This window comes from Dromaius novaehollandiae, chromosome 9, assembly GCF_036370855.1.
Source record: "Dromaius novaehollandiae isolate bDroNov1 chromosome 9, bDroNov1.hap1, whole genome shotgun sequence".
NCBI classification, from domain to species: Eukaryota; Metazoa; Chordata; class Aves; order Casuariiformes; family Dromaiidae; genus Dromaius; species Dromaius novaehollandiae.
In genome coordinates this window covers 12,430,355-12,448,972 of record NC_088106.1, presented here as the reverse complement: position 1 = coordinate 12,448,972, position 18,618 = coordinate 12,430,355, and the positions used below count along the sequence as shown (strand labels likewise).

The following is an 18,618-nucleotide window of genomic DNA, read 5'->3' as shown; positions in this document are numbered from 1 at the left end:
TTGCAGGAGGAACAAAAAAGATCCCTACTGTCAGCCAACTGCATCCTCCCCTAGGTTTAAAGGTGTAGGAATAGAGAGCGGGTGGATGTTACTGTTCTGGAGAGGGGAGCCATTGCATGAATGAATGTTATGTACCATTCTGGACATGACAGAGTTTTAGTCTGGGGCATGCGCATGCAAATGGGAAGCAAGGGACAGCATAGGTACCTGTGTGCCCAGGCAGGCCCTGATCTCTCTGCACACAGCCCCGTGTGCACGGTGGCCACTGTGGACAGGAGATCTCTTTCCTCAAGGAGGGGACGTTACCTTCACTTCAAGGCTGCTGCACGCACCACCATGTTGGTGGTTGCCACATATTGGCCACATGCTGTAAGTTCATTCCCTTTCTCCATCCACCAGTGGCTGGGTCATGTTCCTGCAGCTACTCGATACCACAGGCAGGATATCCTCCTACCCTGAGGAAACTATGTCCTGCCCGTCAAACAGGACCTGCTCCAGGCTCTGTGAATTTCAGAATTCACCCTGCTCCACTCCTCTTTGGGTGTATTGCAATTGCGTCTGACGGTGAGAGAGCCTATCCATCACTGTATCCGTACAGATCCCAATAACTCCTTTTGACAGCTCTTATTCACACACCTCCCTGTGCCTCTGACATTTCAATTATTGATGGGGCTCGCCTGGTAGGCAGCACTCTGCTCTCAGCGTGGCTCCGTTCCAGCTCCCTTTCCCATGGAGTTCACGCACACACCATGCCGAGCGTTTCTTCATGTGCAAAGCTATTGAAGTGGAAAGGGCTCTTTATTAGCATGTGAGCTTCAGGGCTGTGCTACCAAAGGGGGCAGTGCAAGCCAAATGACAAGGCAATACAGTGCTCTGGGAAATTTCCTCTCCCCCTCCTTTCCCAGTGAAGCCCAGCACTGTCTTGTAAAATGAAATGATCTCATATGTTTAGTGCTGAGGATCCCTTGATCTGATGGGTCTTCTTTGTGACGGGGTCACCCTGTACTTGCATTTCTGTAGGAAACATCAGCTACCCGTTGCCCCTGCAGGCATAAAATTGTGTAGTTTGAAAACTGGTGGCCTTTCCTTTGTCTTGGTATTAGATCGTTTGTTGGCTTTATGGCAAGTCTTTGCATTCTGACAAGGAGCACTGTAAAAGGAAAGGAGCTTCAAAGCAGCATGCTGTGTTGGAGCAATGTTGTCATATTGGTTAAGAGGTAGAGCTGGGTCAGAGAGGGCATTGCAAAAGCCTGTTTGTTTTGTAAATCCTCGTGTGTCTGGGAGGCTCTGGATATCTCGTGACATTGCTGTAGCTGAAGTCAGATGGGAAGATTGATAAGGTGCTTTATCAGCTCCTGACATCTCTGCTGCCCCCAGCCTTGCCCTGCAACGTTTTTTAATCAGGAGTACACAGAGGTTTTGTGATGTGGTTAGTGGAAGAAGGCAAAAGGAAAGGGTGGCTGCTGGAGGTGGAACCAGAGAGAAGTGGTGATGCAGGGTGTGCAGAGAGCGGGATGGGAGCTGGCAGGAAAGGGCGCTTGAGTTTTATTCTCAGAAACCTGTGGCAGCAAGCACCTCATAGACTGTTTTTAGCATGAAAGGAAGGATCTGTGGAGCACATCTTCCAGGGTACTGAAGGACCAAGGAGCATGAGCACCTTTGCAGCAGAACGCAGCCATGCAGAGGTGAGCGCATGTCCAAGGGTAGTCAGTGGAGTGCTTGGCCTCCTGTGACTCAAAGAGCAGAGGGAACACACGGACAAGGTGTTGGGACAATGGGTACCACCTTTTCAAGCTTAGTAAGAAGCTTGCAGTGTCCCAGTTTGCCTCCCGGCAATGCTCAGCTGGTCCTTCTCTACCTGCTCTTCTTCCACCCCACGACGAGTTTTGCCTGTGAGCACTCTGCTCCCTGCAAAGATCAGACACCACCAACGAAGGTGGTCAGTGTCACACATGGCAAACATATAGCCAGAGCTTGACTGTTCATTGAGGAGCCTGTAATGACTCCTTGCCTGGGTGACAATCACAGACATCCTCTCCCCATTTGCAGCTGGCCATGACAGTGCATCAGCAGAGCAGATCTGCAGAAGAGCGCGGTTTTGTGTGTCAGTGGCATCACTTCTGCCTTGAGCAGTGATGGCCAAGAAGGGTCTTTAGTTACACGTCTCTCCGTGAGACAGCCTGTCCCTGGCATTTCTCTGAGTGGGATCCTCTTGTCACTGGGCCCACGGGTGACAGCATCATCCTCTTGCCTGACAGTATTGCCCTAAAAGGTCAAGCTGCATACAGTCCCTGTTACACAGGCCTTACTGGCACTGACTGGTAAGCGGAGAGGACTGAGTCTGCCAAGCAGGGTGTGTTTTATTTGTCTGGAATACCATAAGCAGAGACAGAAGGATTAAAATAACAGAAACTTGAAAACACGTTATCTTAGGGAACTGTGATCTTTCCTTTTTGGGTAGGCAGGTTCCAAGGGACCCTGTCCCCCAGATAGTGGAAAGGTCACCTTCCCATACCTGATTCTCCACATAGCTTTCCTTTGCGGCCTGTCCAAACAAGGCCGTTTTCCTTCCCAGCCCTTTTCCTTCCTTCCTTTCTGCTGGACTTGTCTCCTTGCACAGAGCTGGCTCCAGCCACGAGGGGTACAGGGGGCGAAGAGCCCCGGTGTGCTGTAACCAAAAGTGCTCAATTAGCACAAACCCAAAGGCCATTTAGCCGTGAGAGCTGTCAGTGAGAGGGACTCGGGCATTTGTGCTTGTCAAAGTTGCCTAAAGCTTCACATGCACAGTTTTGCACTTTCTTTTGCGTTTCCTCTCTAGTAAACCTGCAATGTGGTACCCTTTCCTCATAGTGCAGAGCCCCCAGGAGCTGTGACTGAGATAACTAGTGTCCTTTTTGCCTGGGAGATGCTTTCCCATATTCTAGCAGGGAAGTTTTGGAAAACCTGGTGCAGAAAAAAGGCTTTTGGCAGTTTCCAGTTCCTCCTTCAGTTCACCAAACCAGGGCAGCTCACTTGGGGGACTCTAGTCTGGATAGAAATAAGTCATATTCATCTGTACCATAGCAAAGCAATCACTTGCCTCCCTTTCGGAGACTGCTCATTTCTTACCCATCTCCTGCTCCCGTAGGGTAGCTGCCGTGTGCTGTCGTAGCATCAGGAAAGGCAGGAGTTGCAGCCCGGCTGAATGGATCTCAGTGAGAAGAAGCCTGCCCAGCTGGCCCTGGTAGTCCTGCCTTGGAGACCAGTCTCAAAAATGGATCTTAGCAATGTGCTAAAGAGTAGGGGAGATCAGAGCTTGCAGGAAGAGGTAGCTGTGGAGTGTAACAGCTTGCCATCTGTAGAGCAGTATCAGTTGTGATTCTTACGTCATGGGCACATGTGAAGCATGGACATGTGTGTTACATGTTGTCCCAGGAGCGTGTGTTTCACAGTGGCTTATAGAGTTAGGGGCATGAAAGTCACAAGAGATCAGCTGGATTTGGCCTCAGCTGGGCGCTCAGTTCTTAATTCATTATCCAGGATAGTGAAGTTTTCAGTGGTTTCATGGTATACAGTTTTATTTGGATCGGTGAGAGCACAATGCTTGACTTTGTTCCCCTGTAGGGAAGGGAAAATCAGTGTACCATCTAATGATTCAGCACACTGGGATTCAGCACATAGGTGCTGGAGGGAGATGTGTTAATTTGATGTTCATTCCTGAATAGGCCATTAATTTGAGTTAGCAATTTCATTGGAGTCCAGAGGAGAGGAGCCTGTGATCAGAGTGGCTCAACACCTCTCTCTCCTCCTTTCCCTGCTTAAAAAGGTCAGGCCCATCATAACAAAGCTATTTCCAATTTCAGCCATTCTGATGGTCTTCCCTGACCGTTTCAAGAGTCCTGTACAATCCAGCAGTGGTCATGGCCCTGCCATTAATGGTCTCTCCCTTACCCAAACAAAAGCTGAAGCGCTCAGTGCATACAGATTGGAGCTATCTCCTCTGAAGGTCTGAAGGATGCTGCCCCTCTTACCCAGCCTGCTCTATCCTAGTCAGGGTCTGCACCCTCTTTGTAGGGCATGGGGGACTGCAGCCTTAGCATGGGAGCACTTTTCTAGGGCCCCAGCAGCTTTCTCCTGGGTGAAGAGGGTCTGCTCAGATGTGCCCCCATTTCAGGGGTCAGTCCTGTGCTGTTCTCTAGGCAGTTTAGCATGTGAAATCACTGGAGACATTTGCATCGAAAAAGTCTCCCTGCAGAGCTGTTCCGTCGCTTGTTGAAAGAGGATTAATTTTTCCCCCTTAAATAAAATGAGCTGAAGTGGTATTGGAAATCTGAAAGCTCTCGCTGAATGCCTTCTTGGAGTTGCAAAGAAAGCAGCTTCCAGGTCACATCATAGCCTCCTGCCGGACACTGATCCAAACTGCAAACCCTTCTAACAGCTCTTTAATAACTCTGCACAGAAGGAAAAATCTGTCACCTTTCCCTCTGTGGTTTCTCTTCTGTTCTAATGCACTGGAGGAACGAGATGGAACCGGGAAAGTTTTCAGAGAAAGGCTCGTGGGAACTACAGCTGCTGATGGAGAACACTCATTTCTTTAGTGTCTGAGGGGAACCGCAATCGCTTTGGTGAAGGGTGGTGTGTGTGGGTGGGTTTGGAGGGGTGAACTGTTATGACCCATGCATTTCAGAAGAACCACAAACACTTTATAGTAACAAAGGGTGGAAAAAGCGAGAGGTTTCTGCAATGCATGTGACTTTTCCCTGAGGTTTGGAACCCTGCGTTATGTTCCAGGCCACAGTGTTTGCGTGTCAGTCTCGGTGAGTTAGCTTTCTCCCACAAGCTGTGCTTGAAGTTGCTGTAATGACTGAGAACGCAACCTAAAATGTTGCTTTTTTTTCTCTCTCTCTCTCTCTGTTCATTATCCCCCACCCTCTCCTCTCTGCAGCTGAAGCTCTCGTTTACACTGGACCAGGAGAGTGGGATGCCTCAAGGCTGTTTTATCTATCAGTACCGGGACAGCAACAAGTAAGTCCCACAAAGATTGCACACAGCAGATACGGGAAGGTGCGCTGAAAGGAAACTGCCCTGCCTGCTCACTTGCTGGCAGAGGTATCACAACTGCTTGTACCACTTAGAAGTAGATTATAACAGGCTTCAGCCTTGACCTAAGACTGGGAACAACTCCTGAAAAGGCCAGATCCTTTAAAATGCACAAGGCCTGCAGCCCCCTTTGTTCTGCAGTATTCAAAAAGTTGGCCGCTTCTTTTATTTGGCTAAAAGGTTGGGTCTGGGTGCCATGCGCTCTAGCAGATCTGACTCAGGCTTTTCCTAAGGGTGTCTGCAGCTCAAACTCTGCGCTGTTTTGTGCTGAGGTGTCTCTGGGGAGAGTAGGCTGGGGTAAGCGTCCAAGGCTGCAGAGCCCCAAAGAGGGCAGCCCTCACCGCTGCTCAGCTACAGAGAGACCCTCTTCCCCATCTGTCTCTGCTCAAGCTCATATGTGGGTTCACTGAGTGGGGTCTTTCACTTGTGGGTACTACAGCCCAAGCTCAACCGTGCACTTTGTTTTTATAAGATGCCATATGATATTCAAGCTTTAGATGTGTTTGGAGCAGAGAGTCCTCAATTTCTAGGTATTCTGCCTATTTTTACTAGCTGCTGTACTGAATTGGCACCCAAGTTGTTTTTATTTCAAATCACATTCTCATTATCAAATTGACAGCAGCAGCACTACTCGGGATATTTCTGTATTTGCGCTGGTTTACTCTGCATGAAAACCAGTATGTCATGAATCCATAGCCGGTCACCTCCACCCATATAATTCTGCTTCTTGCCAATTATTGCAGGTTAACCTAAAAAAGGAGGGTATATGAAACTGTTAATGAATGGAACACCCTGTTATTAGAGCTGCTCTGAAATGCTGAGGAGAAGAGTCCCAACAAGGAAGAAATCCATCCACAGACAGTATCTACCCCTCTCTAAGCTGAGAAATCTCGTTGTTTAAGAAGAGGGGGATCATTTCTGGGGGAAGAGCTCAGCGTCCTTCCTTCCCACTGGTGAACTGACAATTCACACGTGGGACCCAGTTTCGTCCCAACTATCTCAGCCCCGGAGGCATGAGTGAAAAAGAGTTGGTGTCTCCAGCAGCACCAATCTAGCAGGGAAACATGCAGTTAAATGCAAAAGGATAAAACCAACAGGGGGAGAATGGAAGATTGTTTGGTTTTGAGGTTTTAAAAGGCAGTGGCACACAATGAACAGTGAGGAAGAGAAAACCCCTAGATCTAATGGGTTTTGTTTTAAGGATGTTTATAGATCCAGTGTTTCTAATTGTGTGGTGTCTATCTCAAAAATCAGCAGCCGTGTTTTCTGCCACAGACCCTCCTCTCCCCAGGCTTTTGTACGTGTTTTGTGCCATTGTTTGGGGAAACTCCTGGGATGGGAGTGGAGCTATTTTGTTTAAGCTCTAAGGCCAATAGCAATTCAGCTTGGAAACCTTGTTTTTAGCTGTGAATGGTCCAACATGAAACAAAGTAGCTGCAGTATGTTGGCAGCTGTTGATTTAGATACGTATGGCTGTGACCAACCGTGGGAGCCGAGACGCCCAGAGAAATGCCAGCCAGCATCATGGGTTTGAAAAATACAGCAGAGGCAAGATGAGTGGAATTGCAAGTAAACCCAGACTTTGTGCATGTCTGACAAATCCAAAATACAATTATAACTCCCTGCGGGGCCCTGTGTTTTGTATTTTATAGCTTGCTTAACCAACCTGGGAGGGAGAGGGGAGCAGGATATCCATTCCCCAAGGTGAGCCTTGCTCTGTTTTAGCACACACTTATCCCCCTAAGCCCCGTGCATGCAGCCCAGGGGCTCGGAGGATACTTGTCAGATGGACCGGAGCATGAAGGTCTGTGCTGCAGCTGACGTACTCTTGCAGGTAAATTGCCCTTGAGGCAAACGTGCGCTCATCCCTGGCCATACCCCCGATGAATTTGGAGGCGTCCATGTGCACTGCACCTTGATTGCTGACAGCATTGCGTTTGAACAGCTGATAGTGCGGCGAAGCATTGGACTTAGCGCAGCTTTCCTGTCTCTCCCCCACCTGCTCAGCCATGCAGAGACCATCCTTCTCAAGCACCGGTCCTTTCATAGGGTTAATTTGTTATCTGTAATGTAGCACGGTGGTTGTCATGATAATTTTTCCTTAGCAATTTTCCAGGATAGATTGTAGGCCTTGTGTTCTCACACGGCTAGTCAGGATTTAACAGTACCGATTGGGACCCCCGGGGATAACAGCTCTTCCGCATTCTTTTAGTGATGTATCTGGAGGTTAAAACAACCTAACGTTTGTGTCTGCACTGTGGTTTAGAGCTGTTTACAGCCCAGAGGAGAGATGCTGTCAATATGCTGTGCATCTCTGCAAGATCATGCATGGGAAAGGCTAGAGACGTGCACCCTCGAGCCCTAGCATCCTTCACAGAGCGTCAGGTCTGTGGCTGATGATGGGGACGGACTTGCAGCAGGACTGCACGTATCTGAAGCTCTTGAGTGGTAGCTTTAATAGGAAGAAGTGGATGTGATCCCAGCTGATGGGAACCTTTGTATTCTGTGTGAACAGGGCTCTGGAGCGAGGCTCTGTGCCACTGCGGTCCCCAGAGGAGTGTCCCTTCCCCTCCAAGTGGCAAATGCTGTTCCAAGCTGCAGCCAGACGGGGCCACCGGAGAACAGCGTATATTGGCCTCTGCTCACCGAATAAAGGGCTGGAGTATTTCTGAAAGTGTAATTACCAAAGCAATTAAAATTTCTATTGCTTAGGCTGGAAGTGCAAGTACTGTGCAGGCTTTTACAAGGGCAATCAATTGGAGTTTGTTCCCTTTAAAATGATAAACCCTGCCAAGGAAGTTTGGCTTGCTCCTGGCAGCCGTTCATTACCTGCCTGCCTGCAACACTACGGCAGTGTTTGTTGGCACGGGGCTTGCCAGGCACCCGCTCAGCTATTGCACCCGTGTGTGCAGAGCGCTTTGGGGAGACCAGACTTGATGGCACATTTTCCATGGCACTTTTCTTATGAGGGAGCTGGACATCTCATTCAACAGAGCTGGCCCCTTTGTGTAGGCTCTAGGTTTGTGTGTTAGTTTTTGGTGTCTGGGAGCCTAGGACTGAGACCAGAAGAGGTTGAGCAGCCAGCCAGGTTCCCTTTAAGCCTCTGCTATAATGTATTTGTATCCAATGGCACTTAATAGTCCCAGCAGAGAGCAAATCCTGTGCTTGGAGCTGTGTGAAAAGAGGTTGTCACTGCCTGCCAGCTTGCAGTTGCAGGGGTGAGACCAGGGGAACATCACTTCTCCTTTTTCTTGCTCAAACCCAGACACTCTTCTCTCTTTAGCTGCCTGTCTTTCCCCACCTTTCAATCTTTCCTGGCCCCAGAGGAAATTACGTGACCTCACACAGATGAAAGCAGTCTGCTTTCTCGTTTTTGAGTCATGTTGCTTAATTCCCCCTAATGGGGATAAGTCAGTATAATCTAAGGAGAACAGGGCTGCTGCACTGGCTGCTCCGGGAAGGCTGTCGCCCACCAACAGGAGTGCCATGCTGTGACGTGGGGTTTGGCCTGGTGACGTGTGCTTGGTGACGTTCTGAACAGGAGCATATTGTCAGCCTTCACTTGGCCCCGAAACAGTCACATCCAGAAAATGTGTTGCAAATGATCCTGTGCTGTGACTGCTACAAGAATTTGGTGTTTAGGATGAGACTGGCTTTCTGCAGCTCCCTTCTGCTTAGGCTGGATTTCTCTGGGCCTGCACAGGATCTAATCACAAAACCCAGCTGGGTGGTAAAAGAGCAGCAAGGTCATTCATATCAACCATGGCTCACTCATGAATCCTGTCTTGTGGCAGATGCATTCACCATGTCCCCAGTCGACGAGTGTGATACCAGCTGTGCTGAATTAGTGCCTGGTGCCCAGTGCCAGGCTCCAGAGGCTCAGGCACCGCAGCCTGCCGGTGCCCGTGCATGGCCAGTCCTTCCTCCTGCGGGCTGCCGGGCAGCAGGAAGGACGAGATGGAGGAGGCTGTAGGTAATCATGGAAGACTTCTCCCAGCACCAGTACAGGAAGAGCCAAAGCCAACTTGAGATCCTCTGGAAGAAATTAATTGCAGGTTTTGGGTGTAACCAAGGAGAAGATTCAGACTGCTTTCCATGTTCTCTGTCATTATCTAGGCACTTCTGCAGAGACCTCTGAGTCTCTGCTCACCTGTGCAGAGCAAGCCCAACCCTTCAAGTCCCTTTGTCTTTCTCCTTGAGGCTTTCTGGTTAGTGTCGTCTTTCTCAGGTGGTGCAGTGTTCAGGGTGCCCGCCATCCCAGTCGCGGCATGGAGTTACACATCCCTGTCACAATTCATCCTGTTAGGATGGCTATATTTGTGGGGGGTTGTGATGCTTCCTTGCCCCCCAGCTGGCTCTCCTTGATGTGGTTTCTCTGCTCTGGCAGTCTCTAGATATTGGTCTCTTTTCTAGGTCTCTTCCTCACATTATGAATGCCACCTTTTCTGATATACCAGCTTGCAGTTCTCCAATGATTTTCATTTTAATTCCTTGCTGCAGCTGGGGTTTGTGTCAGGATTATGAATTTGCAGTGGGGGCTTTCTTGTTCTCTTCAGAGTAATTTCTAAACCCAGAGGAACAGCATCTCACATAGAAGCACTTAAGAGACCTCTTATAATAGCAGCGTTGGAGTATTGATCATTTTTCCTCTCCAGGGACCCAGAGCGTTACACACATAGCTGCTGTGCAGTGTAGCCACTTGCGGGCAGCACCACACAACTCTTCAGGATGAGAAGTGAAAAATAACTCCAGTTGATAGGAATAGCAGTACCCCCTTTTATATAGAGATCAATGATGCCTGGTACATTGGATTATCACTTAAAACACCGGGACTTCAAATGCCAGGGTGCATGCACTCCTGATGCTGACAGGCAAGTGATGCATAATGCTGTCTGGGTTACCAACTGAGCTCCTCTGTGCAGTCTTTTCATAAGGTGAATATAATATCTGCAGTGATGTACCCAGTGCTACATCAGGACAGCTAGCCTATAATTATGCTTGAAATGTTTGAACGGGTTATTTGTCACTAACACATTAGCTCACTCCATTTATTGCTACTGTTCAGCGCTGCAGTGGGTTTGGTGTAACTAGAACTTGGGTAGAGGGGTTGCATTTTTTTCTGAATGCAGCAAAGCAGCATTGCTAGGAGAGCTGTTTGCTGGGAGCGATAGGAACAAAATGTGTGAACGAGCTGACACAGCATGACTGACTTGTTTTCAGATGTCTCTCAGGTGTACAGCTCGTGCTGGACTTTAGCATGGACCTGGTTGCTTTGCAGTGAGCTGGCAGGTTCACCACAGTCTGCCTTGTGCTTTATGAGGAATTGAGGCTTTCAGAGTTGTTTGTTTGTGCAAAGGGCTGCCGCATGGTTCGTACAGTTGTTGGGTACCTGACTGGCCTTGTTATGTGTAGTTTCATGGCAAGCATCCCTTGCTTGTGTCAGTGTAAAGGAAGTAAGTACTTGTCTTTTCTGATGGTGGTTAGTGGTCAGCAAATACATGCTCTGTCCTGCTCTGACCTGAAAGGTTCAGGTGGCATCCTCTCTAGTTTGTCTTGTGTTGCAGACTGGGATTTCATGGGGGAAGTCCACACACATGTAATCCCTTGACAGGCTTGGAGGGATGTTGTCTAGGGGGAATTGTTAGCCTGAAGCTTACAAAATGCCTTGTTTAGATTTCAGATCAAAAGAAAATTAATCCCCCGTTTCTAGCGTTGGATCTGCTAGCTATTGTCAAATTCTCCAAGGGGAGATTTTCGCTTTAGGGTGCCCTGTTGGAAGAGCTGGCTTAGCTGGGATGAGGCAAGTCCAGGTGCACTGCGGTTGTGTGGCTGAGACACCCTGTGCTCGCTGATGCTGTACTCACCTCTAAACACTGCTAGGCTTCAGGGAGCATTTCCCAAGTCTTGTTGCATCGCAGGCCGCCAAGCTGCTCTGTGACCCTTTCCTGGTGAGCTGTGGCAGCATTTGGTTGTCCTTGGAGGCCACAAGAAAGAAACCAAGGCACTTGGGGTAATTGAGCCTGTATTTTCATTGCTGAGTAGGAAGAATACCAGTTTGACTGTAACCAGCCCCTGGGTTTGAAACTCAGCCAGCCTACTCTGTGCTTAAAACACTCCCAGGCTCTGGTGGAAGGGGCCTCTTTGTGGATGGGGATGCGATTAGAAACAAAATGCAAGCCAGGGCTTGGGGTAGCGCGGCAGAGAAGATACACTCTACAAAAGAGATGACTAAGCAGGTTGGAGTTTTTCTTTTGATTCAGTGTCTTGTTTTCTGTTTGACTCATTGGCACCGGACTACATCCAAGTCAGCAGGTGATGTATATTCTTCACCTGCCAAAGAGTAAAGCGTTGGAGTTGGCCGGGCAAGGATGGTCAATTATTCTGTCACCGTATGTGGAGATAATCCAGTCCTCCTGGCTTTGGCATCAGTTCAGTGTAGGGTAAATTGTCCAGGAGAATTAGTCAGGATGTTGCACTATAAAACTCCAAGGAAACGTAATTCTTCCTGGATGAGATATGAGCTCAGTTTTCTGTACACCGCAACCAAAGTTTGCTGGGACATACACACCAAAATAGCCTTTGTCACCTGAGACTGAGCAGCCCTGGAGTTGTTCTTTCCCTGCAGAAGGGACCCCATGGCAATTTCTATCTGAGGAAGAAGGGCTCTTGCAAAGGGCTCTGCTCAGGGTACTACTTAGCTTCATTTCGCAGCTCAGACCTGCCTCCTCTTCCTGCCACCCTGCTACTTAATAACAGGTTTTGCTGTAGAAATAGTAACTGATGACTCGTTGGAGTACCACTGTGATGTGGGGGCTGCACGTGGAAAAGGTGACCAGGGAAAAGTGCCTTTCCCTCAGGCAAGCAGACAGGATTTGGAGATGACCTGACTCCTTCCAAATGAGTGTCTGAGGGTTTCCTTGGCATCCTACACAGTGTCCCACACGCACCAATAAATCTCTCTCCAGATCCTCACGGGGTTCCTGTGTGTGGACGGGCTTTGCGTCTTCCTCAAGTGGGAGGAAGAAGTGGGCTCTTAAACCTGGGTGAGTGTGTCACCACCCAGGTCTGCCCCTGCTCCCCCTGTGTTGAACCAGGGGAGTTTGTCTTCTCATCTATTTCAGAGTGTTTGCCTGGAGAGAAGCTGTAAAACCTCTTTGCCAGTGTTAGATGTCTGGGTATTCAGTGGCAGTCAAGTAGGTGAGAAATTCAGCTGTGATTATAATTGAGTCAGAGATGCTGTCTCCATGTGTCATCCCTGGAGATATGTTTACAAATTCATTTGCTTAACAATATGTTTGGAAGCCCTTGGTATCATTTCAGCACCATTTCCCTGGCCTGCTGCCTAGTGAGCTGCATCTGGGCTAGAATTGCTAACCTATGGATTTGGGTTTTTTCAGTAGCCTGGAGTCAGGCAAGTCTCTGATTAGCTATTAGGAACATAGGAGAGCGCAGGTCTTACGTGGGTAAGAGAAAATAGTCCTTCCACAAGAAGCTTCTCTCACTTTCACCTTGAACCCAAGTTACTGGACTGACTTTGTGACCAGAAAGACCCTCCCGAGCTATATCTGGCTATAAAATTGCCAATCCTCCTTTCCCCATTCCCAGACAGGGTCTCTGTGCATAGTTTTTCATAACAGATATGGAAAAGGAGTCCTTGATTTGGCAAAGCTTCTGTGTCCTTGACTGTATTGTCCCAGGACTCCTCAAGACCTTTTCCAGTAAAATGGCTGGGGTGTTTTTGAGCATCTTTCTAGGCCAGACAGACATACTCTGCCAGCAAAATGAATATGCCCAGGGTAGTGGCTTCTCTGATGGGTCTAGATTTTACTTTCTGGTTCTCTCTGCCAGAGCACAGGTGTACGTGCACACTTCTATTGCTTTGTTAGTATGTGCTTTAGGTACGAACGAACAGTGGAAAGTTGCATGCAGCAGCAGATGGTGGAGTATGAACAAAGACACTGAAGGGGATGCTGAGTACTCGGAGCATGTGTTGTGCCGGCGGTAATCAAAGGAGCTCTGCTGAGAGATAGACCTTCCAGTCCTGCTCGCCAACCTGCTGTGTTTGATCTGTGCTTTCTGCCTCAAGAGAGCAAGGGCTTTCAGTGTGCTGTGGGCAGGACCTCTACGGTCTGTTCAGCACTAAGTACTGTCGTTCCTCAGGGGAGCAGCAATGTAAGCTGGAGTAACCGGGTGGATTGTTAGCCAGCTGGGATTGCTCTCTCTTAAACAGCTACGGGCTGGAAGCTGAAGCGTTTAGACTAGAAATAAAGCACACATTTGAAAGGCAAGAGAGATTAACCACTCGCAAAATGTGCCAAGAGGAGACCAATGGATTCTCCATCTCTCAAGGACAAGAGTGCACTTGTGGAAGATGCTTTAGACCCTACAAGGTAGTGGGTTGCACAGAGCAGTAGCCATCCAGCCAGAGGAGTCAGATGCTATAATAATTCTCCCAGTCTTAAAATCCTGGCATACTGCTCTGTGTTGATGTAAAGGATCGGCTTTGTGTTGACACCACTCACTTCTTTGCAAAGCTGCCTGGCCTGGAAGAACAGAGGTATTTGCTTTGAGTCCTGCTGAGCTGGGCATTCAACACAGCTTCTTGCCTGAAATGATGTCCTCATAAATTAGAAGGTGAGAGAGGAAGCCCCTCTCCTTACCTCCTCCTGAGCAGCAAGGATGAAGGGTTTAACTTTTCTAGTTACTGCCTTGCTTTGCCCTGGGGCCTGCTGCTTTTTCAGCTGTTTCTTCAAAGTTCAGAACAGCTAACTCTGTCTAGCAATGAAAGCTGTTCCCTCCCCACATCCCTCCTTCTTTTCCATCGCTTTATCAGCAGGACTGTATTTTGTTGAGAGGCGCTTCAGATCACAAGCATGTTTCTATGTTCAGCTCCTCACAGTGTCACACTCACCTGGGATAGGGTTCCCATTACAGCTTAGCTCTTTCACCGCTTTTAATTTGCCATGCATTAGTCAATCTGGAGCCTAATGGATTTGTAACCTGGCTTTGCCTGAATCATCTGAGAGGTTCACGGCAGTGTAAGAGGATTTGGGCGCAACTTCCTTTCAAGTTAATGGAAAGATCGCAAGAGGAGTAGAACCTGCTTAAGGATCTCAGCATACTTTGCATTAATGTTCCATAATTTTAATGGGAAATGGCTCTAAAGTCCTCAGATCAGCTTTGAACACCTTTAATCTTGTATCCTTCACTTGCCTCATCTAAAATGGGGCTAAGCAGAAGTGTTCTTAAATGAACAGCATCATTATTGGCCAAGAAACGCTGCAAGTGTTTGGGCCTCCATTGATTTCTCTGGGAATGTCCAGTTCCCTGGAGACCTGTTGATCCCACTGGGCCACTCACCATGTTCCTCAGGGCTCGAGGTCCAGGGTCTCCTCCCAGGTTAGTGGCTCTCTCTTGAATGGTCTCTGATAAGTCACGTAGCCTGTCTCTGCTCCACCTCTATCTGTAAAGCAGAACTGAGCCCAAGAATCCTGTGGGACTTTATTTTATGAGCATTTATAAAGCACTTTGCAATCGTCGAGCAGGAGGGAATAGAGGAAAGTGAACTTTTATCGTTGCTACTCGTCTCAGTTACTACAAAGAGGGAGTGTTCAGCTCTGCTACCTCAGATGCGATTACCTGCCACACTTCGTTTGTCTCATACAGGTAGTCCTGCCTGCCAGTGTGTGGTGCAGGGCACAGTCTGGGTAAGGTCTTGTGCAGCATTGCTACTGCTGTGGGGCCATCCATGGCACTGGTCTGGTGAGCAGCTCTGTCTGCTGTTCCTCTTCCCTCTCTGCTTGCTCTCTGCCCTCCTGCTCCTCTGTTAGCTTTTGGGCTGTTGAAGACAGCAGTCATTAATTTTGTTACTGAGCATCTCTAGCTGATCAGATCACTGCTTGTTTGTGCCTTATTCAGTAGAGCTCTTGCCTCATTCTGGGCTGCAGGTAGATGTTTTGTTCTGCCTCTGGCAAGTTGAGCAGAGACTTATGTCTCTAGCTGCTCATCATATCTCCCATCCCTCTGGTTGGAAGCCAGCCTTGGCAGGTCTCTTATACACATTGGTTCTCTGGCATAACCTGGTTTTGCTCAGACAGTCCAGGTTAAACAGCCTGATGTAGAGAAAGAGTTGATGCAAACCCCACTCATCTCAATGTAATCAGGTTAGGGAGCAGCTACATATGCAGTTGTCCTGGCACGTAAGAAAGGCCACATTGGCTTGACCCAAACATCTGTTTAGTCCAATATCTGCCTTCTGACAACAGGCAGGAATGGATGATCGGGAAGGTGTGTAAGAACAGGGGAAGGACTGATCCATCTCCAGGTCAGACCTTTCCAGCTTCTGAAGACTGTGACCTGGTGACATCCAGTGGTATTTCATATTGAAGAACAGATTTGAGGGGGCTGAGAGCTGTCAGCTTTCAGAAGGACACAGTCAGGGGTGCATAGCAGTCCCCAGAGCAGCAGGTGGTGAGTTGGATTGGGCATTTGCACCAACAGAGCATTTGAAGGGCTGCTGTCCTCAGTGCATGTCCTTGTGACACGACTAGGCATGCTGGTGTCTAAGGCACGGAAATGCACCTGGGAAAGACTTGGTGGTCAGATGGGACCTAGAGACGTGTCGAGGCACCTCTCATGCAGTGAAACACGGCAGCTGTTGGAGAAGTCGTCTTATTAATGAGTTCTTCGTGCTTCGCTTATGCTCAGTGCACGCTTGCAGTCTCACTGCCAGACAAGCACTGGTGGCGCGACACTTACCTGGCAACCTGTGGCTGGGCCCAAGTGTCCAGTTTTCAGGGGAGCAGGCAAAGTCCACAATACTTGGAAGAGATGTGGAGCAGTGTGAGTTGTTTGCAGCGTAAAGCCTGCAGAGGCTGTGTGGCAGGCTGTCCCTGCACGCTCGCCCCGTGGTACTCCTACTGCAAAAGGCAGAATTCAGCAAGGCCTCTGCTATTTATTGCGCACTTGCAGCAGGTTGCAGGGGAGTGCAGGGAAGCAGAAGCTGATTCAGAGTAAAAGCTTTCAGCACTGATAGCAAGCTGGACCGGTGCAGTGAGGTGTGCAGCAGGGAGCTCGTAGGAAGTACCTCTTGGTGCGGTTGTTTGATAGATGTAATTGGGTTGCTCACATCTTCACAGTCCCTCTCCCAGTCAAGAGAAAACTGAGGTCACAGGAAGGCAGAGGAGAAGGGATATGTTGCTTCAGTGAAGACACATGAGCAGGAGTATGGTGCTGAGCTAAGCTGGTGTTAATATATCTTTTGGGGGATGAGCTTTCGGAAGGGTGAATAGGACAGTGAGGAGCAGGGGGTCAGTCCCTCGTGAAAGCAGGCAGAGGAAGATCAAACCTCCACTGTTGTGCTGTGTCACACCAACCATTCCCGGGCTGTGCAGCCAAATTACGATGACACCAGCTGTAATGCTTGGCTGAAGGAGTGCTGGCCTGTCCCCTCTCACAGCCACGTCTTCCTGCTCTACTGTCATCAGCTGGGACAGCAAAGAGGCTCAGTCGGAAAACAGGGCAGCATGTTTTCAAGGAGGGCTGCTAACCCCAAAGAGTTCAGCAGTCTGGTTCACAGCGCAGCTCCACAAGCTGCTCTGCCCACGCAGCCAAGGGAGAGACCTTTGCGACAAAGGGATGTCCCTTTTGCATCAGGAGTGCTCAGTTTTTCAAGGACACTGTAGAAAGCAGCTTGAGGAGTAAGACACAGCACAGGGGCGAAACCAGCAGACTTTCACTACTGTGGAGAACAAGGTGCAGGCCCAGAGAAAACAACTGTGAGCTGCCTGGCAGCTCCACAAAGCAGGCAGAGACAAAGGATGCTTGTCCCAAGATCTGCAGTGGGTGCAGCCATCCTGGAGCTCCCCAAAGTGTGAGCGGATGTCCTCTGAGCTGGCAGCGTGGCGTGGCTTTGCGCATGTTTATCCGCAGCTTTCATCTGCACAGTGCCAGCGCAAAAGCCGCTGTTTATACTTGACAGCTCAGCTATTGTTGCAAAGTATGATTTAATAGCAAGACTTGATTACAACATGCAAATGTAGCTGCTGGGGGACTATCTCAGAGGTTTGTGAAGATTAGCTGTTAAATTGGCCAGTGCAAAAACATTATTAAGCAGAGAAGATAATTATTCATCTTGTGCTTCTGTAGTGTATAGAAGAGACAGATTTGTTTAAAAGCCAGCAAGTCCTATATAGAGAAAAGACTTGTGTAAATGCCACATCATGTACTACCGTATGTTGCAGCATATTTTATTAGAGATGCAATACTTAATAACAACATTTGGGAACTTGTGGAAGGAATCCATTATATTACTCTGCATCATAAAAGCAAACCTAATGCCTAGTCTGTGTGAAGGCTGTGCAGATATTGAAACATCTCCTTTTGGTGGTGGTTGATTGCTTTTATGGAGATTGTATCATATGGATATAAACAGATCAGGCACTTGATGTGAAATCTGGGAACAGGGCTTTAGACTCGCACATCTATCTTCTATCTGTGCCTGTTCCCTCTGAAATGCATCAAGGTTCCCATTAACGCCTTAAACGTGGAAAGTAGGATTAAAGAGAGACTGTCAGCACATACAAAATGAAAATCTAGGTATGCACTGCTGCTGTCTTTTACCTTTCAGTCTTAGAGTAGCACATAGGGCTCCTGGAATAAAAAGCTCATGGCGGGGGGGGGAGGAGGATTTGAGCATGGGCAGTTTTAGTGCTGCAGGCTTGGTTTCCAGAGTGGCTTGTGGTGCAGGGAATTCCTCCTGCCCTCATGGCCCTAAGCAGCATAGACCAGACTTGCAGGGAGCAGTGCGGTGCCAGTGCTGTGTCCCTGGTGGCCGGGTGACACTTTGTACCGCTGTCTCGCTGCCTCCACTGTACAGGCCACAGGAGTCTTTCACCAGCAGATACAGGCTTAAACCCTTTGAAACAGGGCCAAACCAAAATTAGCAGGTGGAACTTGGGCCAAGACTGGGAATGACTATGGGAAACACATTTCATTAAAAAAAAAAAAAGAAAAAAAAAAAGAAAAAAGGGTCAGAATGAATGAACGGATGTGTCTTGCTGTGAAGCGAATGCAGTTGGTGCTCACCGGGAGTGAGAGCCAGCGGGGAGGGCGAGGCAATGAAGTGACTTTGGCTTCTGCAGATAGCCCGGTGTCCAGGCAAGTGTCACAGTGCCACCGTGACAAGGGGATTAACTAGAGGAGTTTGTTCGTCACCAAGATGCATGGGTTGGTCTTGCTGTACGCGGTGGTGTCCTGCTCTGAGATTTGGCTGCCAGTGGGGGCGAGGGCTGTTCTTCTCTAGCAGGGAGCTGCCAGCAGATCCCGAGCCTCCACTCAAGCGAGCAGTCGTAGGTGTAGAAAGCTTGTGAGTGGCAGTCGCAGGGCCGAAGTCAACTTTAAAAATAGATTTGGCTAGTCAAAGCCACAGACAATTTCAGGAAAATCTTTAACAGAGGAATCAGAAGGGCTGAATTTGAGGAAGAACTTGTTCACAGCAGAGCACAGAGCAGTCGCAAGTGCCAGCACGGGGAGCATGGT

General features: G+C 48.8%; 1 protein-coding gene across 7 annotated transcripts in view; it reads left to right on the top strand.

Annotated features, from left to right (window-relative positions):
• DIS3L2 (DIS3 like 3'-5' exoribonuclease 2) overlaps positions 1–18,618 on the top strand; it is a 203,533-nt gene that overhangs the window by 156,665 nt on the left and 28,250 nt on the right. For all 7 annotated transcript variants that reach the window (XM_064516730.1, XM_064516733.1, XM_064516734.1 and 4 more), the window contains one exon: positions 4,925–5,004. In XM_064516730.1, the coding sequence (XP_064372800.1) occupies positions 4,925–5,004 (80 nt within the window). The remainder of the gene's footprint in view (positions 1–4,924; positions 5,005–18,618) is intronic.